Source organism: Chelonoidis abingdonii, chromosome 3 (genome assembly GCF_003597395.2).
Source record: "Chelonoidis abingdonii isolate Lonesome George chromosome 3, CheloAbing_2.0, whole genome shotgun sequence".
Lineage (NCBI taxonomy): Eukaryota > Metazoa > Chordata > Testudines > Testudinidae > Chelonoidis > Chelonoidis abingdonii.
Window position 1 is genome coordinate 214,656,713 of NC_133771.1, and position 25,383 is coordinate 214,682,095.

Sequence of the window (25,383 nt, forward strand, 5' to 3'; positions counted from 1 at the left end):
GTCCAGGCCCAGTCTAGCCCAGTCTCATACCCATCTGCCTCCAAAGGCAGTCCCGGGGCCAGAACCTGTGCAGATTGGCACAATGCGAAGACGCCTCACTGAGCGGCAGATGGTGTACTGGCAATTGAACAGCCTTTGCCTGTACTGTGGTGGGTGAGACTACTTTGCCACTAAATGCTCCATCAAATCCAGGCCTGTGCAGATCCAGGAAATGACCATGTCCTTCGCCAAACAGACCCTTCTACCAACATGCATTTTTAACAGTTGTGGACTGTTGCCAGACCCAGCTGCAAGTCTTTTTCTGTGTCTGCATCCCGTCTATACCTGAAGTGAGCTTCACACAGCTTGTGCTTGTGGATTCAGGGGTCTTCAGCAATTTTGTGGACGCAGAATTCATTAAGGCTAACCAAGTTCTGGTACAAAGAAAGCTTGCTTCAGAGTTGATTGATGGTACCATGCTGTACTTAGGTCCTGTCACCCACAAAATTGCACCCTTTCTTGTCAAAATCCAAGGCCACAAAGAAACTCCAGTCTAACTTGTTTAAATCACCCCTCTTCCCAGTCGTGCTCTGCATCCTCTTGCTCTCAGTCCATGATCCAAATATCTTCTGGAAGATGCAGGAGATATGGCGTGGGTCTGGCTACTGCCAGCAATGGTGACTAGGCACCAAGAAAATGAAGAATGCCGTGGAGAAGGCCACTGTAATTCAAGGAGATAATGGCTCACCAGTCCCTGCAAAATATTGAGATTTTGCTAATGTTTGATTTAAAAAAAAAAAAAAAAAAAAGCTGATGTCCTGTCCCTGTGTAAGTATTATGGCTGCCCCATCAACCTCCAGCCATGGGCTTAAATTTAATTTGAATTAATTTATCCCTTGTTGGACCCAGAACTCGGGGCCCTGCAACCTGTGATTTGCAGACCCCTGAGTGTCCAAAGACTGTCTAACATTTCCAAATGGGTCTGCACCTCCATTTGAAATTTTTTAGGGGACCACAAATGAAAAAAAAGGTTGAAAACCACTGACCTACAGGAATACTTCAGTGAGAATCTGGCTAAAAAACTTTGTCAGTTTACATCCACTGCTGGGGCTCCAATTCCGATTGCCCCAAAAGAACAACAGCTCTTTGTATCTTCCATTTGGCTTTTTAGGCTATATCACTTCGTCCAGTGGAATAAATATGGATCCCAGAGAGGTGTGGACTGAGCAGAGCTGAGAAAGGTCTACAATGTCCAGTGCTTTCTGTAGTTTGCCAACTTCTACCAGTGGTTCATCAGTGAGGTTTTCAAAGGTAATGACCCCAATTACCCAGCTGCTGCCAGAGAACACTGCTTTTGGGCTTCCTGTGTCAACTGATCAGCTGAAAGAAACATTTACATCAGCACTCATCTTAGTTCACCTGGAGCTGACTAAACTTTTTATTGTCAAAGCAGATACTCCTATTATGTGATCAGAGCAGTGCTATCATAGCAAATAGGTCCCTGAGTGTTCTCCATCTCTGTTCTTTCCACTCCTGAAAGCTGATGCCTGTGAAACAAAATTACAAGGTCTCTGACAGGAAACTGATGGTCATCAAAGCTATCTTTTGAGGACTGGTGTCATCACTTGGAAGGCGCAGGTTTTCTTGTTTAGGTATATTCACAGATCAAAAAATTGAGAATACCTGCAAACCGCAAATGCTCTCAATCAACACTAGATCTGTTGGTCCCTTTTCTCCTCCTCCTGATTTGACTTTTACCCTGACCTATTGCCCTGGTACCCAAAATGTGAAGCCTGGCATACTATCTTACAAGAATGAGTACCTAGACAAGGGAATAGACCCCCCATAGCTTGCCACAGTCTTGAATCCCTGTCATCTTGTCAGCGTACTAGCAAACAACCATTTACTGTCTTTTCACGTCTTCCTTGCCTCATGGTCCATTTGCGGTAAAATTGAGGCCAGCCATCACAGATCTGGCCCCTGGCTCAAACTTCTCAGTCAAGAAGGTACTCATGGCACCTTAGAGACTAACAGATTTATTTGAGCGTAAGCTTTCATGGGCTACACGGCTGCTACTCTGAAATTGGTCAAGAATGGGATTTTCTTGTTCCAAGATCAGATCTGTGTTCCCTATAGTCTACCACATCTAACCATGCTCCAGCTATGTCATGACTCATCCCGAGAGGCCATTTCAGTCGCTAAAAAATTTATTGAAACTGATCTCTCAGTTTCTGGTGGCCAAACCTATATTGGTGAACATTGCAAGAATTTATGTATGTGCTTGGACAGCCTCTTGCGTTCTCCTCCTCTTTCTCTCTCTCTCTCTCACACTCTCACACACACACATATACTCACACACACACACACACACACACACAGCACTTTGGTTCCCTTGGCAACTCCATCCCAGTCCTAGTTATCTATTTCTATGGACTTTCTCACTGACCACCTGAATTTCCATGGCCACCCAGTCATACTGATTATCATCAATCTTCTCATAAAGCTGTCTTCTTTCATAAGTTGCTGGAAAATTCCTACTACAGAGGCGACAGATACGTTTAATCATATCCTAAATCTTCATGATTTACCATCTGGCATTGTTTGACTGAGGATTTCAGTTCATTTCTTTTTTTTTTTTAAGGAATTATTTAAGATCTTAGATGTTAATCTAAGTTTCCTCTGCCTATCACCTGCAGACTGATGGGCAGATGGAGCAAGTGAACCAAATTTTGTAGCAGTATATTAGTTGCTTTATCAGTTACCTCAGAATGACTGGGTGCTGCTTCGCTTTGCTGAATTCATGTACAACAATTCCAATCCGACCACAGCTCAATCTGCCAAAGTCCTTTTTATGCCAACTATGGCATCCACCCTTATTTTCACCTGTCCATATTGGCAGCCTCCCACATTCCTTTAGCCTCTAACCTGTGTAAGCACCTGCACCATGTCCATTAAGAATTGAAAACCCACCTAGAATCAGCCAAGAGGGATTGCAAAAGATACACTGACCTCCTTTGGCAGGACACCCCTCACATCACAGTCGGTGGTCAGGTATGGCTCAGTGCAATGCATGGGGACACAGCCTGGCCCTCAAGGAAACCTGACTACCAATATCTCAGCCCATTCCAGGTAATCCAGCTGATTAACCTGGTGGCCTTCAAACTTTGGCTACCGAATAGATCAAGGTGCATCCGGTATTCCATTATTTCCCCTGCTGGAGAAAGTACATCAACTTCTTTTCTGGACAGATACAGCCACCTCCTCCCTCCATCACAGTTCAGGGGTCAGAAGACTACCTGGTGAGGCAGATCTTGGACTTCAAAGTTCTCCAAGGGAAGCTCTTTTATCTCATCATTTGGGAGAGCTTGGTGCAAATCATTCTACCAGGTTTCAGTAATACCAACTAGATCAAATTTGTATTAAGAAATGAGCAATTACAATTCCTTGTTTGCTACTCAGACTCCTAAGATTGCTGTCTGTGTAGTGCTTTTGTTTAATCCTATTGGTGAGCTCAGCAGCAATGATGGGGCTGAAATGAAGTCTTTTTACCGCTTTCTATCTTGTATCTGCTTCATGGCATTGTTCATCTTTAAACCTTCTTGTTTGATGTCATTCTTCACCATGTCTATCCAATGCCTTCTCTTCTTGCCTTCCAATTGCCATCTTTTTTGTCTTTTCCATGCTGATCTTCAGTCTGAATTTTCTGCTTTTCAAGTCTACCTTGTCAAGTATTCTCTGTAGATTCAACTTGGTCATTGCCATAGAGATCAATATCACCTATGACTGTATGCACCTTCCGCTCATATACCTTGACTTGTCTTGTTTCATTTGTCTGTGCTACAGCCGTAACCATTCATTGTCTGTGCTACAGCTTCCAATACCCAGTTGAACAAATCTGGCAATAATGTATATCCTTGTCTCACTTCTATGGTGATCCCAAAACCATTCTGTCAGCTTCATGTCACTCTCACCACACTCATCGACTTTCTTTAGATGTTTTCTGTCAGCTTGATTAATTTCCAAGGGATGCCACTGCATTCTTAAAATTCGCCATACCTCTTTCTGCCAAATACTATAAAAAGGCAGTTTGAACTCTAAAGTTGTTGTAACAGGTTTAGTTATGTTCTTTTCACAAATAGCTAACCTATTGTACTTCCTCATGGTTTAAATTCCGCCTGTCCCTCTGCAAGTGCCCCTTCCACATACTCTTCTTTTTCCTCTTCGATATCTCGGTGAATGCTTTTCCTGGCACACTCGGTAAGCTGATTTCTCTGTAGTTCTTGCACTTGCTTTTAGTTCTTTTTTTTTTTTTAATGGGCAGATACTGTTCTCTCGTCTGTAAATCTTGTTGAGTAGCTTGTGCATCACATTTACCAGATGTTCCTCACCAGCTTGCAGCAGCTCTGTGGTTATGTTGTCATTTATGAGCACCATTTTCTTTTTCAAAATAGCACTGGTGGATAGGTAATTAAGTAACTTCTCTTCATGTCCTTTTTCTCCTTGATTATTTTTAGCATCTCGATTTTGTGCTAAATAAGTGCTCATATCTGTTATTAAAAGCCCTCCTGAGTACTCTGGCTAGCCTGCCCCTGAGGAGATTGGTTCAACTTCTCCTGATCCGGAGGCCACCCAAACTATATGGGTCCCTCCCCACATCGAACGTGGACTGATGTTCCACAAAACATACCCTGCAGCACTTACCTAACCAGCGGTTCACCTCCAGAATCTTCTGCCTTCTGTCTTCCTTCTCTCATGGGACAGGAAGTATCTCTGAGAAGATAGCTTGGGCATTCTTTTTCAGCATAAACGAGTCTGGTGGCACCTTAAAGACTAACAGATTTATTTGGGCATAAGCTTTCGTGGGTAAAAAACCTCATTTCAGATGCATGTTTCAGAGTTCTCTGAAGTAATCTATTATCTGTAAAATATCCTTCAAGGCAATGTCATTAGTGCGGATATGAACTATCACGAATAGATCCTCGTCTGTGGACTTCAGAAGCCTATCAAATCTTAGTGACATCTCACATCTTGGCTTTGGGAAGGTAGCACACCATCCTGTTGTTCACCTGTCCCTAGTAGAATGTTCTTTCAATTTTTCTAAGTACTGAATCTCCAGCATATCAGTTCAGTCTTTATAGGCCAGTCACAAAATAGTTCAAATAAATATTTAAAGTTGGTATGTCTACCATACCTAAAAGCTTATTTCTAAAGCCAAACGATCCTTGTTCTTTTGTCTGTTGCCATGTTTGCTCTGTCTTACGTTTTATGAATGTATTATGTATGTATTGTAACTTATGATTTAAAGTTATAAAAAGAGATGAAAGAATACTCATTTTGACAAGTTATCTGCCTAGTCAAGAATGTGTCCATTCAGCTTTCTCTTATCTGTGTAGAAATAGTCACTTATGGTATAATTCCATAATTTGAAGCTCACTGACACCTTCTGACAGCAATCACATGCCTCTGCACTACCTCACTGCTCGCGCGCGCGTGCGCTCTCTCTCTCTCTCTCTCTCTCTCTCATTTATTTCATTTCAGGGTGTGGTCAAGCGTTCAGATAAATAGAGATCTTTGGTACTCGAGTGATGTTTGGCTGTTTATATGAACTGAGTAAACAAAACATTAACATCATCTTCTGAGTTCATGTATTTATTAGCACGTGTGGGGGTCAGCTTTCTGATTCAGAAAATTGAGGAAACAAGTAGGAGGTCATCCATTTTGGATCTGGTTTTGATCAACAAGGATGAATTACTTGCAGATGTGAAGGTGATTGGGAATTTGGGAGGAAGTGATCATGATCTGATAAAATTCAAGATCCCATGGAAATAGGGTGGCCAGACAGCAAGTGTGAAAAATCGGGATGGGGGGTGAGGGGTAATAGGAGCCTATAAAAGAAAAAGACCCAAAAATCGGGACTGTCCCTATAAAATCAGGACATCTGGTCACTCTACATGGAAAGGAGGGTGTGAGAACAGGAAAATCAAGGACACTTGACTTCAGAAAGGCAGATTTCAGCTCAGAGAAATAGTATGCAAGTTCCCATGGAAAGACCAGTTTGAAAGAAAAGGAGTTGAAGAGGTCTGGCATTTCTTAAAAGATACAATTCTAGAGGCCCAACATCAAGCTATTCCGATGCAGAGGAAAGGTAAGAAGAGCCACAGGAGGCCCATGTGGCTTCACAAGGAGCTTTTTAGCTCTCTAAAAACCAAAAGGGATACAAAAGAGGAGGGGCATGTCACCAAGGAAGTCTACATCGGAATAGTGCAAGCATGTAGGGATAAAATCAGGAAAGCTAAGGCAACAAATGAGTTACAGCTGGCAAGAAATGTTCAAGACAAGAGGATGGGATTCTTCAAATATGTCAGACAAAAAAAAGAAAGATCAATGATGGTATGGGTCTGCTGCTCAATGGAGAAGGTCAGTTGGCAATGAAAGATGATAGAAGGGCAGAGCTCTTCTATACCAACTTTTGCTTCGGTCTTCTCACAAAAAATAACGTGACCGGGCAACTAGTGAAGTTGCCATAGCCAATAAAGGGGAAAGGATGCAGAATGAGATAAGTAAAGAACATGTCAGATATCTTCTGACCAGTCTGAATGAATTCAAATCAGTGGGCCCGGATGCTTTTCACCCGATTAAAAACTTAATTAACTTTTTTTTGTTCTACAAATAAAAGTACACAACTCATTTTAATATCAGTAGTCTTGCCTTTCTAATGCGATGGATGTGCCCTCTCTCCCCTGCTACGACAGCCCCCGAGCTGGAGCTGCGAAGGGAGGGGGTGTCTCTCTCCTGCCACAGAGCTAAGCCTGGGGAAGAGAGCTGTCTCTCCCCGGCAGCCACAGCTCTGGAGCTGGGGAAAGTCACATCTTTCTCAGGCCACTGCAGCCCTGCATATCTCAAATTCCTCCCCACCCCCACCCCCCTCACCCCACTGTCACCTCCCATCTACTCCCTATTCCATCCAAGGCCACCACCTCGCTGTACATATGCGTCTTCTCCAGGGTCCAGGCACCTAATTAGTGGAGCCACACCTTTGTGGCTCCAGTAGTTAGGTAGGTGACCCTTCATGTGAGGCCACCCAGGTGTGCACCTTAGAGGGAACTATCCACGGACGCCCCCTGAATGTCCACGGACCACAGTTTGAGAACCTCTAATCTAGACCATCCATGATGGGTGTTTGTCTAACCAGCTCTTAAAAATCTCCAATGATGGAGATTTGACAGCCTCCCTAGGCAATTTATTCCAGTGCTTAACCACCCTGGCAGTTAGTAAGTTTTTCCTAATGTCCAACCTAAACCTCCCTTGCTGCAGTTTAAGCCCATTACTTCTTGTCCTATCCTCACAGATTAAGAACAACAATTTTTCTCCCTCCTCCTTGTAACAACCTTTTACATACCTGAAAACTGTTATCATGTCCCCCTCAGTCTTCTCTTTTCCAGACTAAACAAACCCAATTTTTTCAATCTTCCCTCATAGATCGTGTTTTCTAGATGTTTAGTCATTTTTGTTGCTCTTCTCTGGATTCTCCAATTTGTCCACATCCTTCCTGAAATGTGGTGCCCAGAACTGGACACAGTACTCCAGTTGAGGCCTAATCAGCGTGGATTAGAGCGGAAGAATTACTTCCCATGGCTTGCTTACAACACTCCTGCTAATATGTCCCAGAATAATGTTTGCTTTTTTTGTAACAGTGTTACACTGTTGACTCATTTAGCTTGTGGTCCACTGTGACCCTCAGATTCCTTTCTGCAGCACTCCTTCCTAGGCAGTTATTTCCCATTTTGTATGTGTGCAACTGATTTTTTTCTCCCTAAGTGGAGTACTTTTCACCAGTCTGTCCAGACCATTTTGAATTTTAATCTTATCCTCCAAAGCACTTGCAACCCCTCCCAGCTTGGTATCACATGCAGATTTTTTAAGTGTACTCTCAATGCCATTATCTAAATCATTGATGAAGATATTGAACAGAACTGGACCCATAAGTGATCCCTGCGGGATTCCAGTCATTATGTCCTTCCAGCATGACTGTGAACCACTGATAACTATTCTCTGGGAACTGTTTTCCTATCAGTTTTGCACTGTTTAACAAATCTTGAAATCATGTGCCAGCCTGCGTTAATGCATATTCTCATTGCTGTTTTCCTTATCTTCCCTTGCTAAATCTATATTTTTGATTTATCTGCTGTTGCATCCTAAATTAGATTGTGAGCTTTTTAAGATAAGGACTGTCCAACTCGTTTTGTACAGCAGCTACTACGGTGGTGCTCTAATCCCAGTTGGAAGGTTCAGGTTCTATGTAATGGAAATACAAACAACATATGATACTGTGGTAATCACAGAGTGCAGTAAACTGAGCTGTCCCTGAATTTTGCGTGATAGGCTAGTAGTTTTCCTGCTGTTTCACAAGCGCCACGAAAACCATATCATACACGCTGGTCAGAATGAGGTGCTGGGCAAAAATCAAATTTTGCTTCTGATTGAGGATAAATGCTCTGGTCAGTGAGTTTGCACAGAGATTTGTTTTTCAAGATTTGCCAGGGATTTTAAAGTAAAAAGCAATAACTCCTAGCGATGCTTTAAGACCTGCTAAGTGTGGACATAATTTGTCAAACTAAACCCACTCTCTCATTAAAGCTTTAGCAAACTAAACAAATTCAAAGGCAGGATCTATAACAAAGAACAGTACCCAAACATGAAGCCTCATGGAGTGCTTCAGCAGGCCCAATAGGCTTCTGCTTCTGAGGCAGAATGATGCATGCGTGTTATGCTTTTTTTTCTCATAAGATTTAATTCCTGCTCTAAGTACAAATATGAACGCAGCCTTAACTATAGAGCTACTAATGATGCCTCCATAATTAATCATTTACTGAATGTTGGCATGTTGGGTTGATATTTGGATTAGATTGATGGTTTATGATTTAGGGAAGGTAGCTTAGGGGTTTGTGGTGATTGGGGTGACTGATAACGGGTTTTGGAGTTTGGGTTGTGGCGAGATAGTAAATTTGACGGTTTTGCTACTTGGCATGACTATGAAAGTTGTTACCTATCAGCTTCCTTTGGCACAAATACTTAAACAGTTGTGGTGAATACTCCAAGAACAATGTTCTTAGGTGTTTTTAAATATATTACTTCTAAGGGTATGTCTGCACTGCCAACATTATAGCACGGCCATGGCAGCACTGTGACATGGCAGTGTAGGAGCGCTTTATCGCCGGGGAAGAGCTCTCCTGGCAATATATTTAAAAAAAAACAACAAAAAAAACGAATGAGCAGTGGTAGCTTTATCGCCAGCAGTGCGTCTCCTGGCGATAAAGTGCTGTCTATACTGGCACTGTTTAGTGCTAAAACTTTGGTCTTTCAGGGAGGTGTTTTTTCATACCCCTGAAGGACCAAAGTTTTAGCACTGAAAGTGGCAATGTAGACACAGCCTAAGACGTTGTACTTTGTGTGTACTTAAACTGTTAAAATCAAGCTATTTGTTAGCTACAGGGTTAGGAAGCAAACATTACACTGCAGTCCTGTTTCAGGTAGTACTTTTTAATTATAAACAGGTATTCCAGAAAATGAAATCTGTAATTTAACAGGTGGGAGGGGAGTGCCTCTTCACTATATTTAGCCACCGGGAATTTATTCTCAGCTATAACTGCAAATCTAAATTTTACCTTTACTGTGTAACATTCAGATTTGTAAAATTTGAAGCATTACTGAATGCAGAGCTGATGAAATAATATATTGTAAATATTTTTATTTTGGAGATTGGTTCAGAATAATTAAGTATTCAAAACAGTGCAACTGGCACTTAAGTAGTTTAACTTCAGATAACACTAAAGGAAACTTACTTTTGTTGAAAGCCAAACTTTTTAGGCAAGTTGATTAAATTTTAAGCTTCAAGATTGCTAAATTTTCCTAAAAAGGTGAAACTATTTAAATATAGTGCCTGTACCTTAAAAATTATTTTAATATTTGCATTATGGTAGCTCACATTGCATTAAGCATAGTACACACACACACAGACTATTCCAGACTAAAGAGTTTAGTCTGCAAGCAATAGATGAAGGGGGAGAGAGAGAAAAATATGCAATGTTTATTTTAAAAATATATATGTATATGCATAGCTGCTTCACAGCCCTCTCGTTATCAGACAATGTCTTGTAGGCATTGCAGTAGAACTAAGTCAGCATCAAATGTTGCGTATTGCAAAATGTGTTCACTTAAGTACTGTGGGTTAGATTTGGCACAAATTGGTATGGTTTATTTGACTTCAGTCTGTGAGCTATGCTGATTTATGCCACATAAAATTCTGGCACTCTCTTAGTTTTTAGGCTGTGGTGTCATGCTCCTGAAATTCTTTTAACTGTAAGTTAACTTCTATGGAAATAAAGCATGGACTCCTGGGGAAAAGTGTGCAAGGTTTAAATCAATTTTCTGTTCAATGTAGGTTCAGGTGCAAGTCCATCCTAAACTTTCCTCAGCTGAAGATGCTTTACAATATGTTGAGGAGTTAATTCTGCAGTTGTTGAATATGCTGTGCCAAGCCCAGCCGAGAAGCTTTCTGGATGTAGAGGTACAGAGAATGTTTATCTGTTCTGTATTTTGGAGCTTTAATTTGGGATGCTGTGGATGAATAGTCTAATTAATTAGCACTTTAAAATGTCATGAGAAATACATGTATGCAGTGTTATAGCTGTGTTGGTCCCAGGGTATTAGAGAGACATGGTGGATGAGGATATATCTTTTATTGGACCAACTTCTGTTAATATGAGAGAGAAGTTTTCTTGCTTGTAAATCTTTCTCTGAGGAGTACAGTAGAACCTCAGTCACAAACACCTTGGGCGTGAAGGTTGTTAGTAACTCTGAAATGTTCCATAACGTTTTGTTCAGAGTTGTTATGATCTGTCAAAATTTTACAACTGAACATTGACTTAATACAGATTTGAAACTTCACGATGCAGAAAAAAATGCAGCCTTTAACTATCTTAAGTGAACTGAAATAAGCACAGAAACAGTTTCCTTACCTTGTCAAATCTTGTTTATTAAACTTTCCCTTTGTTTTTAGTAGTTTTAACACAGTACTGTACGGTATTTACCTTTTTTTTTTTTTTTTTTTTTTTCTCCTCTCTCTCTCTCTCTGTGCCTGATTGTGTATGACTGGTTCCACATGAGATGTGTGGTAGACTGGTCAGGTTGTAACTCTGGTGTTCGTAACTCTGAGATTCTACTGTGCATGGCATTGTGGAAGTGAAGCACATGGGAGAAATATGGCACTTGTGTCTGTCCGTCAGTGGCAGACCAAAAGCTGGTTTTATGTTCCAGGTCCTTCCTAACATATCCAGTATTTTAATATCTAGTGTCAGTTTTGTGTGCCAGAGTAATACTATATGTTGTATAGTATATATGAATAAAATGTGTAAACACTGTACAAAATATAGTACATATTATCACCGTTCTGGAGATAACTACACTTCTCATGGCCTGCTTGAGAGCACCCCACTTGAGTCTCAGTCCTCTCGCTGTCAGCTTTCTCTGGGTTGCGTCCTGTGACTCTCTCCCTTTAGATCTGGGGCTTACATTGCAGAACCCTGCATCTTACTGTGACTGTCTCAGCAGGATTGACTTTAGTTCGTCACCTGCAGTCCTGCTCTGAGGGGCAATCCAGAGTTAACCAGTGGCTATTTATTCAGAACAAATGCATTATAGAAAAAAAATCTTAAAAACAATAAACAACTTTTCTCCAGGGGTTGGCTTACTAGGCAGTCATCCATCTTCAACAGACCCTGGTAAGTTTAAAGTAGTTCAAGCAATTTCTGCAGGACCTCTCTCTCTCAATCCAAGAATTGACGTGAAACTCTAACCAGGAGAGCGTGTGTCTTTTTCGAAATCAGGACTATCATCATCTTTATACCATTTCCAGTCTTTGTCTTCCGTGACTCTTGAACTGGGTCAAACTAGCGTATGCTATTTCCCTAATGTGTGAAGCTTCCTCAGACTTGTTACCTACATTAGAGATTTGCATTAATTACCCCCTACTGACTTTATTTCCCTGTTGGAATCATTATTGAGCTCATCCATTGAGCCATGAGTACCATCACTAGCCCTCCCAGAAAGATATCACCTGACATTTATAAATCTGATACAGTAGCCTTTGACAGGTTTCAGAGAGGTAGCTGTGTTAGTCTGTATCAGCAAAAACAACAAGGCGTCCTTGTGGCACTTTAGAGACTAACACACACATTTGGGCCTAAGCTTCTGTGGGCTAAAACCCACTTCATTAGATGCATGGAGTGGAAAATACAGAGGCAGCTATAAATACATAGCACATGAAAAGATGAGAGTTGCCTCACCAAGTGAGGGGTCAGTGCTGACAAGCCAGTTCAATTAAGGTGGAAGTGGGCCCTTCTCAACAGTTGACAAGAGGGGGTGAATGGTCCCTGTGTGCAACTATTAGAGGATGATCACCTCAGGAATCCTGAGTTCTATTCCAGGTTCTGATTCTGAACATTCCTCTGTTGTTAGCAAATAGCCGAGAGCCCACTGGCAAAATGTCTCCTCTCTCCCTCAGCGGCTGGTCTACATAGAGATTGACTTCTGCTGCTTTCAGTCTCTTCACTCAAGTGGCAAAAGTCTGTGTTTTGTAGATCTAACCTTACTGACCCATATTGGAGTTGATATAGTTTGACACGAAGAAATTTCTGATTTTTAGTTTGCCTTTTTAAAAGCCTAGAAAATTATACATAAAAACCCTGTGTTAATAGGACGTTAAAGTTGCAAAGTCAACCACTCAACAGTTCGGAAACACCAGAATTAAGCTTGCCCATGAATCTTAATTTGGCTCCCTAATTGTGTGTGTATAATTATGGTCTTTAATTACATGATCAGACTATTTTTTTCCACAGGACTCCTGCCTTACTCAGTGCACAGGATGGACTGTGCTCACAGAAAGAACAGCTACTCAGTATTTTATTTTAACCTTTTATTATGCAATGTGTGGCTCCATGTCTTAGTCACTGCACACTATTCAAACCCTGCTTCGAAGACAAATTTATTAATTTCCTTGTGGCCTTTTCCATGGCACTCATCACTGTAGCATCTGAGTGCTTCACATACATTAATAAACTTAACTTCACAACACACCTGTGAGTGTTTTCTAATTGAGTGCTTAACTTTGCAACCTTAATGTTCTTTGAGTGTAGTTTTTTGTGCGCAGTATATATTTAGTGTACAGCATTTAGGATATGTATCGCTGTACAGTTTTTGGTATAACTTTAGTTTCTATCTGTGCATTAAAACACAGTTGCATCAAAATAAATTATTTCTTTTTAAGGAATTGTTTTTAATCAGTAACAGTGAAGTCTTTATCTAAACAAGTATACTACTTGCTGAATACATTCAGATTATTCACTGAGCCCTTAGTGCTTGTTTTCTGTCTCCTAAGGATCGTGTTCAAAAAAGTTTTCCCCATCCTATTGATAAGTGGGCAATAGCTGATGCCCAGTCTGCTATTGAAAAGAGGAAACGAAGAAATCCATTATCTCTCCCAGTAGAAAAAATCCATCCATTGTTAAAAGTAAGTATTCAAATCATAATTGATTGCCTTGCTACTTAAAATTAGGCAAACCTATCTTTTACAGAACTATAGAATGTTAAGGTTGACATTTTCATTCATTGTCTGTATATTGCCTGAAGTGTAAATCAAAAGGAATAAAACAAATCTGGATTTTAGTGTATGTCTTGTATCATCATCATTGTACTATTCCTATTTCAGTTAATTGTATGCTTGTTAAATACATTTAGGACTATGATTATACTTCCCAGAAGTTTTTAAGTTCTTTGAATGATTCTACATGCATATTCCACTGGAAATTTCCCCCTCAGTGATACCCATCTGGGCGTCTCAAACTGCTGGCACCAGTATAAAGGGCCTAGCCAACCTCGCGCTCCCTTAGTTCCTCCTTATCTTACCTTCTGTGACCGTCACTGGAATGGCTCTTCTTGCTTTTGCAAGTATTCACAAGAGAACACAGACTACTGAATTTTATTGTAAACAGTTTTGTGTTTGTTCAGTTAGGATTTTACCCCATCTGAGGGTTTCAGTTGATTTCCGATGCCAAGGGAGGCCTCAGTCACCAGGCTTCAAGCCCTGTTGTTTCCTGAAATAAGGCTATTCCTGTGAGTGATGCACACTCAAGTTGCTTTAAGTGCCTTGGGGAAGCTCTTATTGGGGAGTGTTGCCAAATTTGTAGGGACTTTATGCCTCGCACAAAGAAAGTGTGAAGCCAGGCTAAAATTTTTACCATGGTTTTCCTAATTGTATTTATACCCCATCCAAGTTTTCTGTTCGTGACTATAGTGGCCAGAATTGAAATTCTTTGTGATGAGACTGAAAGATCTTTATCTTAAAAAACTGTAAGCATCTGCAGTTGTTACGCTCTGACAGGTGTTTCACCACCGGGCAAGCTTCACAAGAACTCAGGCATCCTCAGTGGCGTTCCTAGTGCAGATCCCTATGCTGAACATTTGTAAAGCAGCAGCCTAGTCATCAGTGCACACTTTCTCCTCCCATTACACCATCACTCAGTAGTTTAGGAATTTTGCCAAATTTCGGTGAGATGTACTGCAGTCTGTGGGTACATAAACTCTGATCCCTCCACCTGTTTAACTCCTTGACACTCACCAAGAATGGAATGCACATGGGCAGTCACTCAAAGGGAAAAAAAGACAGTTCGATGAGATGTGTTGCACATGTCCGTTCTACAACTTGCCCTCCTACCCCTCTACATCGGATTTTCTAGATAGAAGGAACTGAGGGGCTCAGGGTCAGCTGGGCCCCTTTACTGGCGCCAGCAGAGGGTGCTCAAACCCCACGAAATGAGTACCACTGAGGGAAAAATTTCTGGTGTTCTGCCTGGGGTGCATGTACATCAGGAGAGGAATGTATATGTGCAATACATCTTGAAAGGTTAGTAACACTTTTTGAAAAAAAAGAAAACCTTAAATACTTGTCTGCCAAAAATTGCAATACTTTTATTCTAGCTGAGTAATAAAGAGAATTCAGTGCTTTTAGAGTGTGTCAATTAGAACGGTACTCCATGTTATAAATGCTTGGTAGAGTTGTTAACATTTCAAAGTCAGTTTGAGCCATGCAGTGTTACCTGTGATATCACTGTTCTCTCTAGGTGTATAACAGAAATAAGCATTTTAGTATTGCCAGTACTGATGGTGAATAGACGTTGACTATCTAATGACAGTTGTACTAAACATATGATTTCATAGGTTTATTCTAAAATACATAAATTAGTTATTTGACTGGTTGTATAACACATTTAATGATGCACTTTTTTTTTTTATTTTATTTTTAGGAAGTTCTAGGTTACAAAATTGACCACCAAGTATCTGTTTACATAGTAGCAGTATTAGAATACATTTCTGCAGATATCTTAAAGCTGGTTGGGAATTACGTACGAAATATAAGACATTATGAAATTACAAAACAAGACATTAAAGTGGCAATGTGTGCTGATAAGGTAGGTGGCATAGTTCTTGTGTCAAAGGAATGAATTTTTTTTTTTTTTTGGCGGTATTAAATTTTAACCAGATCTTGAATGGTGTCTAAAAATCTCCATGTTGAATATTATTCTTAGTCCTTAAATGTTTTGTAATGTAGAATTTTGATATGCTTCTTTCTTTAGAAACCCCCCAGCAGTACATGAACTTCTAAAATTATTGCTATTTTGAGACTAACAGTGACTTCAATGTAGAGCAATCCTAAGGGTTGATGGTGCAAAGTTTTATTTGGGACACTTCATGCAACCTCAGCATTCCCCAGTGCTCCAGAACACTGTCTTTCTGACTGTGGTCGATGAGCTAAATTCCTTTGGCTTGTTCTCAAGCGTTTCTGCATTCTAGCTGCCTTAGACACCTAGTCTCAATCTTTGGACACATTGGAGGGCAAACAATCTGTATTTTTTCCCTTTCAAAAAAAGCAAAAAACCCCACACAACTTGGAATCAGTTCCTCGAGAGGTCAGAGCCTCTAGTTTCATTGAAGTCCATGGAACCTTTTCTTGTGTCCCCTTCTCACTGTTTGCCCTGTCTGTTATTGGCATTACTTGTGTTAATCAGCTCATTGAGGTTTTTGTTTCTTGTTGCTCCAGTGAATAGTCCCCTGTCTTGCTTCAGCCTTGTATTGACTGTGCCCTCTTCGCTTTCCTTTAAGGCTAAGGAAGAAACAGGTGGAGGAAGTACCTTGTGAGACCTTAGTGACCATTAAGACACTTAAGGCATATCTGTACTACAAGCTTAAGTTGACCTGTGTCCACGCTACCCTACTTCTGTCGGTAGTGCACGGCCTCATAAGAAGCACTTCCACTGACTTAAGAAGGGCAGTGTGGGGGGCAGGAGTGGGACTCTCAGATCTGCTCAGCTCCCCACCAGGAGGACGCACTTCCCCGCCCGCGTCAGGCCCCCTATGGGGAGCAGGGATCTGGGGCAGCAGCCCAGTGGGGAGCCAGCACCCTGGGAGGACAGCCCGGCTCTAGCTGGAGCCCCGCCCCTCCCCCCCACCTGGAGTGACAGCCCAAGCTGTGAACACTTTCTCAATTTCACAGCTCCAGCATGGAGCCCTGACATTGATAAGAATGACAGCCAATGTAAGTAACCTGCAGTATTTACACAGACATTGCCTCGCCCTAACTACATCAACATAAGCCCTATGCCTCTCATGGGGGTGGAGTTATTATCTCGGGGTAGTAGAGCACTCACATTGGTGGGAGCAAGGCTGGAATGTGTACACCACATACTTAGGTTGACATAAACTGTCTTTTATGTTGAGCTTATTCTGGAGTGTAGACCAGGACTTAGTAGTGTAGAGCAGCTGTCTCCATCACTGTTGCTTGTAGAGATACGTGTCTGTATGTGGATATTCAGCAGAAGCGTAGGTACCTGCCATATGATTGCGCTAATGATGCTGATTCCTTTGGTTCTTTCTCCTAATCTTCTGCCTCCTTCAGCTATTGGTGGGACTAGCAAAATGCATTGGCCAAGAAACCAGCCTTAACAGGGTGCCTCATACACTACAGTCACACTTCTGAAGAGTTGCAACAACCCCATGCATAAACAGCAGAAACCTCCCAGGTTTCTTAAAGGTTCTGAAGCAAGCATCCAACCTGCTGGTATTTGCTCTGAAGGAACAGCCTGCTAGAGGGAGACTTCTGTGGCTCTGCCTTATTCACCACATCAAACGCAGGCATGACCCATACAGTGTTTCCAGACTTAGCCCAGCCTTATCAGTTAACTCTGAGACATTATAAAGCTGTCAACACTTGCCTATGCTCTGTCATAGGTATGCACTAGTCCAGTATTCCCTCAAGTACCTTCACGCGCCTTGTAGGCTGCCCCTTTATGTAATGTAATCCTTACCTTCTGTCCCTAAGCATCTTAAGTATGATCAGTCTCAAATAATATAAGCTGTTTCCTTCTTTCTGCTTCCTCCCTACCCCATATGGAGGACAGACAAGTTAACTAAATTGCATATTTGCAAGCATTTGTCCACGTGGATCCCACTTGTAGGTGTGTGTGCCTCATGTGCATGAACCTGGCACCCCTCTTCCATATGGGATATAAAGTGTAGAACAGCCCAAACTGCCAGTCAGTTCTTTCTTGTAGCTGAATTAGAATTAGGATGATACATAGTTAGTTTTTTGAACTGCTTTTTCTTAATTCAGTTTCCTTTTTACCAAATATATTTAACCAACCTCAAGACAACATACAAAGCCTCCCTTTAATAGTAGTCAACTAGATCTTTTCTAAGAACTTATTTCCCCTCGCCGGTAATTTTTGTATCTAATTTTTGTGTATAATTTTCTCCAATTTCATTTACACAGGTGTTGATGGATATGTTCCATCAAGATGTAGAAGATATAAGTGCACTAACTTTATCTGATGAGGAACCCTCCACCTCAGGAGAACAAACCTATTATGATCTAGTCAGGTCATTTATGGCAGAGGTTCGACAGTACATAAGGGAACTAAATCTCATTATAAAAGTTTTTAGAGAGCCTTTTGTCTCCAACTCCAAATTGTTTTCAGCTCATGTAAGTATTATATTGATGTTACAACTGATGCATATCAAACTTATGTTTGCATTAATGTAGGTGAGAATTTCTGGGATCTAACTTTTGTCTAGTGTAACATTCCTATAGTATAGGAAGAACTATCAGAAAGCCATCTGTTTCTCCACACTTGTTGCTCCAGCCCAGTAACGTGTTATTTTGATGCTGCCGCTCACCTACAAAGGCAGCTCTGAAAGAACAGGCTGAGAAAAGAGGTGTGTGTGTGCACACATGGTGTAAGGATTGAAATGTAGGTAAGAAAGGAGAGGTAGCATGGGAACGTATTATAGCTCATCCTGAAATAAATGATGAGGAATTAGGAGGATGTTTTCCTCCCTCCTAGCCCAGAAGTCTAGAACCCAGATATAGAATTGTAGAGCAGGGTGCGCTGAGTGTCCTATACCATGCAGCATTATATTCCCTTTGCACTTATCTGGCATCCTAGAAAGCCAGTTTAGTGCATTGGGAACTATTGTATTGACGTTATGAGAGTAGAAGGAAGTTTCTCCTATACCATTTCTCAATCCACTTGTGCAGCTACCATATAGACTGCATTTTAAAAAGCAAAACCGACAACATTGAAATGCACATTAAGGTCCAAATTGTTTGAATGCCCTAGTCTACCATGCTGTCATGCCTGTCTTCTCTTTATGACGCACCTATCGCTGTGTAGGTACTGAAGCACCTTGAAAATATAAACAGAGGCAGGATTGTGGAGATATTCAATGACTTAGAATTGGGAGCCCTGGGTCACTAACTCTTATATATATATAAAGTGTGTGGGAAAGAATAAAAATATTTATTGACGTTTGTAAGTAGAAGGGGAAAGTGTTTGTAAAACACTTTTTAAGAGCTTCTTATGAAAGATTCTACATAAATGCAAAGATTTAAGACCATCAAGGATGATCAAAACTTATGCTTCAGGTCATAAACTGACCATATTTGAGGAACCAGAAGGATATTCTTCCTCTTTGTTTGGCATTGCATAATTAAATAAAATTGCATCATTGGCTAAGTGCATTACTGGGTAGAAGTTTAGGAGATGTGCAGAGTTTCAAAAAAATTGCAAACAGCAAGTGCTGCCTGTTTTTGCAGTATTGTATTAATAGGCCAGTAGTCTGTCATGGTATGGGAATTGGAATGTCTGTTTTCCTGTCAGTGCCATGCACTTTCTTAGCTACATGAGATCTCTCTCTGAATGCTAGAGCTCTGTTTAGTTGAACTGTCTTTTCTGATTCTGCTAAACCTTTCCTCCACCCATTCTTTCTATAAGGGTACTGAGCTGTAGGGTGAAATTCTGACTCCACTGAAGTCAGTGGCAGTTCTGCCATTGACTTCATTGGGGCCAGGATTTTACTCAGTTGGGTATGTATAGTAGATCCTGAATTGCTGAAAACTGGATTACTTAAGAGTAAAAAATCTGAAAAGTTTGGGTCACCTCTCCACAGGTTCATCTTCCTTCTCTGCTAGACTTTGGGTTTCACCAATAGGTTCAGAACACAAACTATGCAATTGCGTGATGATATGATTTGTGTATAATACTGTGTATACAGCACAGGGCAGGTTAACATGTGGGTCATTACTATTCTTAATTCAAATTCGAAATGGAAACCAAAAGGCAACACTTGTGAGAAACTCTGAAGAGTTTGAGTCTATGAAAGAACTAGCCCTATTTGCTAAATTCAGGTTAAGATAAATAACTTAAGTTCTCTGTTTCTTCTCTCATTATTTTTCTTCCAAATATGAGTCTCAGTAATTAATCACCTGTCCGTTACCGACAATATTTATAACCTTGCTTTAGCTGAGAAACTAATCAGTGTTTCTTCAATATTTTAATTTATTAAGTAGCTTGTGTTGTGTGCTATATATTTTGTCTTATGGATTTAATTTCTCTTTCTTATTCACCATTGATATTTATTGTCTGATAGTTCCATTTCTTCCTTCAGGATGTGGAAAATATATTTAGTCGTATATCAGATATTCATGAACTTAGTGTGAAGCTACTGGGCCACATTGAAGACACCGTAGAAATGACAGATGAAGGCAGCCCCCACCCCTTAGTAGGCAGTTGTTTTGAAGACCTAGCAGAAGTAAGAAAGAACATTAAAGTTTGTTTTTATAATATATATTTTATTTTTATTATATACCTTGTATGTCCTAGATAACTGGAGTAATTATTAAAAAAAAAAAAAAAATGTTTTTTGGTAGTTCAGCACATCTTTGTTTTAGCTGTCTTGGCTGCCTACATTGACATGTACCTTTTTCAAAGAAACAGTCATCACAGGGCAGATTTTCCCAGGCTCTCAAGATTTACGCTGCTGACCTACCCTTGATTCTGAGACTGCAGACTAGTTTGAGTCACAAAAAGGCTGTTGGACCAGTTTCACTATGGGTATCTTCCACTCATAATTCCAAAGTGTGTTTTGGCAGTTTTTGGAGGGGGGCTTCCCCACTAAGGTATTGCTGCCTGGTTGCACAGGTCTTTGGGACATTTTTGAAGGGCTTTGACCATTCGAGGCTACATGAGCATCCCCTCATGCCACCAAATTTTCAGGCCCAGCACCCAAGTATCAGAATTCCTCCTCATTGCCAGTGCATGCAGGTGGAGGGACAAAGTGCTGGCAGAAATGAAATGAACAAGAGCTTTAAGGTTTAGAAGTATCAGACTTGACCTTTAGAGGCTGAAATCAAAATGGGAGTGTCTAAGACCCTGTTTCTGCAAAGACTTGAGCATGAGTTTAACTTTACACACTGATAACTAAATGCATGAGGTTAAGCATGTGCCTAAATCTTCTCAGGATTGAGGACAAAATCTTTATAAATATGCTTACTGATAAAATTATAAAGTTTTTTCTCATGTGTAATATACTTCATATTTTTAACAATAACATGAAGCTTTGATACTAACCTATTTTAAAATTTTGCTTTGTATTCCTTCTTAGGAACTGGCATTTGATCCATATGAATCATACGCTCAAGATATTTTGCGACCTGCTTTTCATGATCACTTTCTTAGTCAGTTATCAAAGCCTGGAGCAGCATTCTATTTACAGGTACAATATCTTTTTTAATGTTTTTAAGAATGTACCGTTGTGTTACAACAACACATCTATTGTTTTAAGATTAAGACCATTTTTGTTTCCAGTCAATAGGAGAAGGTTTTAAAGAGGCTGTTCAATATGTTCTACCGAGGCTGCTTCTTGCTCCCGTTTATCACTGTCTTCACTATTTTGAACTTTTAAAGGTAAGTAAAAAAATTATATTGCTCATCTAAAATGTTTTGTTTCATATTAGCGTTTCTCAATTTTAGTTATATCAGAACTATCTATATTCTCAGTAAGGCATCTTAGTAGACTAACAGAATTTTTTAGTAATAAAAATGGAATGATGAATATGGTGTAATGAAATGTAAATTCTGTGCCATTGTAGATTTGTATATGTAACGAATACGTGTCCATATTTTTATCTATATTGTGCAGCAACTAACATCTGGGTTTTTGTTTTTGTATTGAGTAATATTGTAATGATATTGTTTTGGTGTATTGAAAATGGATCTCTCAAATAGATAAGAATTTTACTTCCTAGTTATTTTGTTTATATTTTAGGAATAAAGCTAAGCCTGGGTGAACAGTGTAAGACAGGGTAATGATCAGTGAAAATGTGGCTGCGTTTCTTAACGAGAAACCCTGGAAAAAAAAATACATATATATCTGAAGTTTTCTAGAGTTGATGAGATTTTTTTTAAAGTAATGGTAACTCAGGTTTCTGAGTGAGAACAGGACTCCCGTGAAATTCTCTTTCAACGTTAACGTTTTTTGCTCCTTTGAGTAGCCTCTGCGCGTTCTCGCTATGGTATGTACTGATGATGCAGCTTGGATCCTGAGATGTATTGTCAGTGCATCCAGACTGCGCTGTTGGTGTATCCCGTAAGTGGGAATGTGTAGCCTTCATCTTGAAGAATTTAGGTTACAGGTGAGTCATCTCCATTAATCAGGTTTTTTCCTGGGTGTTGTGTGATGTGATGGACTATCAGTGGTTGAATTGTAAAGATCTTATTTAAAGTACTGTAACTGAACAGTACAAAGTAAATGGGCAAAGTCTTTTGATTTACCAAATCAGACATCTTTATTAAACAGTAATCTTTAACAAACAGAATACTTTAAGTTGTTTCTCCCAAAATTAAATTTTACTTTAGAGGGAATTTTTAAGTGGGGGGTGGGAGAGGAATTGCTCTCTCAGAAAAAAATCTCAGACACCATGGAGAAATTCAAATGAGAGTGGAAAAAATTCTCCCTGTCTCCTGGTTGGCAACAACATTTTGTGTTCCGGAAGCTTAGTGTCAAAAGATTTGAGTTGCTTATAATTTTGGTTATACATGACAATATTCTAACTCAAATTTTTATTTGGGGGGGGGTGGACGTCACATCAGATAGTTTCTTTATTAAAACATGAAACCAAATGAAGACCCAGCATTTTTATATACACTTAACTGTAAAGAACACTGAATTATGTGAAATATAAAAGATTATATTACACAAATTAGAGTCCAGGATTACAAGAGTTGCAGACAAACTAGTCTCAGTAATGAAAAGTCTGATTGCCACAAATAGCGTTTCATGTTCATATCTTTTAGCCACAGATGTTCATTGTGTAAAGTATCTCTTGTACTAGTTGACAACATTTATTTTCCATAATTCTCATAGTCAGAGCATTTAAACAAATGGCACTAGCAATGTCTTGAGGCTATATTACATTTTTTATGGAATACCTGTGCTTTGGTTTTAAATATCCATCTGCCAGTTTGACTTCTGTGTGATTTGAAGATAGCTGTTAAAAAGAATCTCTTGCACTTTCTTGTTGAATATGTAGATGGGCAAAAAAAACCCACATAACTTGTACACGGTGACGTTATAGTTCAAAGCATAGGTGCATTAGTTATCACATTTAAAAAAAAAAACTGAAGAGAATTGAAATCTGATGGACAGTACATCAGGAATATACAGTATTATCCATTCTTCTTCGAATGATTGCTCATGTCATTCAACTTAGGTGTGTGTGCTCGTCACATGCACTAGTGCTGGAAGTTTTTCCCTTAGCAGTATCCATAGGGGACCGACTCCGATGCCCCCTGGAGTGGTGTGCACATGCCCAAGGGGCGCCGGATATATAGGATGCTACTGGTTCCCCTCACCCCCTTTCACCCTCCGTTCCTCCTTACTGCTAGTGATGATGCTGGAACTATTGCTGCTTCAGTTAGTGCTGTAGCTGCCTGTTCATACGAACTAGTTATTTCCTGTTTATACTGTATATAGTTTTTTATTAGTGTTTATAAATCCCTTAGCTATAGTTATAGACTTTGTAGGTCCCGAATGGGACTTTGCGTCAGGAATACAAGCTTTAAGCCCTGTGATCGCTGCAAGAGGTCCATGCCTATTAGTGATCGACATAGCAGTTATCTGCGTTGCTTGAGTGAAGGATGTATTAGTGAGAAATGCAAAATGTGCAAGTCCTTCAAGCCAAGAAATAAGGAGCGTGATGCTCATTTAAGAGTGCTCCTTATGGAGTCGACCAGCACCCCAGCACTGGAGCAATGCTCCGACTTGGCACCAAGTAACGTGACCTTGGTGTGTAGTGCCCCACTGGGACCGTCCACTAGCCAGAACTGGTCGCCATCCATGGCTCCCACTACGAAGCCCAAGAAGGTGGGACGAGGCTGGTCTCCATCCTCCCGCAAGGGAAAGGATAAGACACTGTGTGAGCAAGGTCCCATGCCAGGCAACTCTTCACCCACATCAGGATCTTGGGCCCAAGCTTTGGGGGAGCAATGTAGCAGGCTCACGAGCCTGCCCTTTGAGCCTTTGGCCTGGTGCTCCGTCTCACCATCATGGAAGGTAGCTTTCCTATTGGCAGTGACATTGGCGAGGCAAGTCTCCAAGCTGCAAGGGGAGGTGTGGGTGTGTGGGAAAGGTATAAGGAGCAACTGTTTGTGGAGAATTCCTGTTTGCTGTAAGTAGTTAATATAAAATTAAAGGAGACAGAGTTGGCTTGTATTTGTATGAATGATGCTATAAAAGGTGGCGCTGCATAATACTGTCCATAAACAGTTCTGTCATTTTGTCAAAGGAGACAGTTTATAAGATTTATAGATATAGGGTACCATATCTCTGTCTTGGTTAGGATACATGCATAATACTTGTAGTTTTCTTTCTGTAAGATAACTTCTAGGAAAATTCACCTGAAAATTTCCTTTTGCTTAGAGCAATTTGCAAATCTGCCCTGCACAGAAGACTACAATACGTGAAAGAGTAGTATGTATATTTTCTGATATAAGTATCTTCTCTGTCATGCATTCTAGAGCTTCAGTATCTTTAAATGGTTTCAGTTCTATGTATATAATACTGCAAGTGTTCTTATACAGAAAGTGCAATATTGGACATTCCTTCCCTGAAAAAAAATCTTGCTAATCTCTGTTAGTAATGTGTGTAAACTTAAGTTTTGTGAATTGATGGGAATTGCTATATTTTCGCAAATATCTGTAGCTGTTGGAATTTTTCATGTACTTGTGTAATTGGTCGATTGTCTGGTATACTCTCATTTCACAATAACTTCAGTTGATCTCTTCTAGTATCACTAGAAATGAAGGACAGATCCCAAAGATCCATTCCCAAAGCCTTGTTTAATATCTGAATTTCATCTTAAAACGATTCTCCAGTCTTTGCAGAGTTGTAATTTAGTTTAGTCAATGTGGAAACATCATCTTAATTTCAAATATTATTTCCTGAATCTCTTGCGCTGTCCTAAGTAGTGTTAAATCCTTCTGATGCAACAGGGGCATCAAAGGTAAGAATGTTACTTTTTTTCCTTTTCCAGCATGAAAGTATTAAATTTATTACATGCTGCTGGAGCTCTGCTGCCATACAACTGTGGAATTGTATCAGTTACACTATTTGTATATTTATGCTGGGTCCGTACAACTATCTGTTATATAGGGAAGGGAATGATTTTGGTTTTAATTTGGAAATGGCTGAGGAATCAAGTTTGACACTTGGTGCTGAAAAATTTTACAGAATTCTGTCTCTCTAGATCATCATTTTAATGGTCGTGACATTGTGATGAAAGTTTGTCCATAAGTTCTTGCATTCAATATAACAGTGTAATTGTTTGTCAGGTCATTAGTTTGTAAGGAGGTCTAAGCTATGACAGTGTTTATTGCCTCTTTTAAATAAATATTTCAAGGCTTCATGCCTGATTCTCATGATTTATGTACAACATATTTCTTGAAACTTGTTGCTGGG

The 25,383-nt window shown here is 40.2% G+C and overlaps 1 protein-coding gene across 2 annotated transcripts in view; it reads left to right on the forward strand.

The window, feature by feature from the left end:
• Positions 1-25,383, forward strand: part of SOS1 (SOS Ras/Rac guanine nucleotide exchange factor 1) — a 90,738-nt gene that overhangs the window by 10,088 nt on the left and 55,267 nt on the right. For both annotated transcript variants that reach the window (XM_032790829.2, XM_032790831.2), the window contains exons 2-8: positions 10,421-10,546; positions 13,415-13,546; positions 15,339-15,503; positions 17,861-18,070; positions 20,035-20,178; positions 21,031-21,141; positions 21,234-21,332. In XM_032790829.2, coding sequence (XP_032646720.1) covers positions 10,421-10,546; positions 13,415-13,546; positions 15,339-15,503; positions 17,861-18,070; positions 20,035-20,178; positions 21,031-21,141; positions 21,234-21,332 — 987 coding nt within the window. The remainder of the gene's footprint in view (positions 1-10,420; positions 10,547-13,414; positions 13,547-15,338; positions 15,504-17,860; positions 18,071-20,034; positions 20,179-21,030; positions 21,142-21,233; positions 21,333-25,383) is intronic.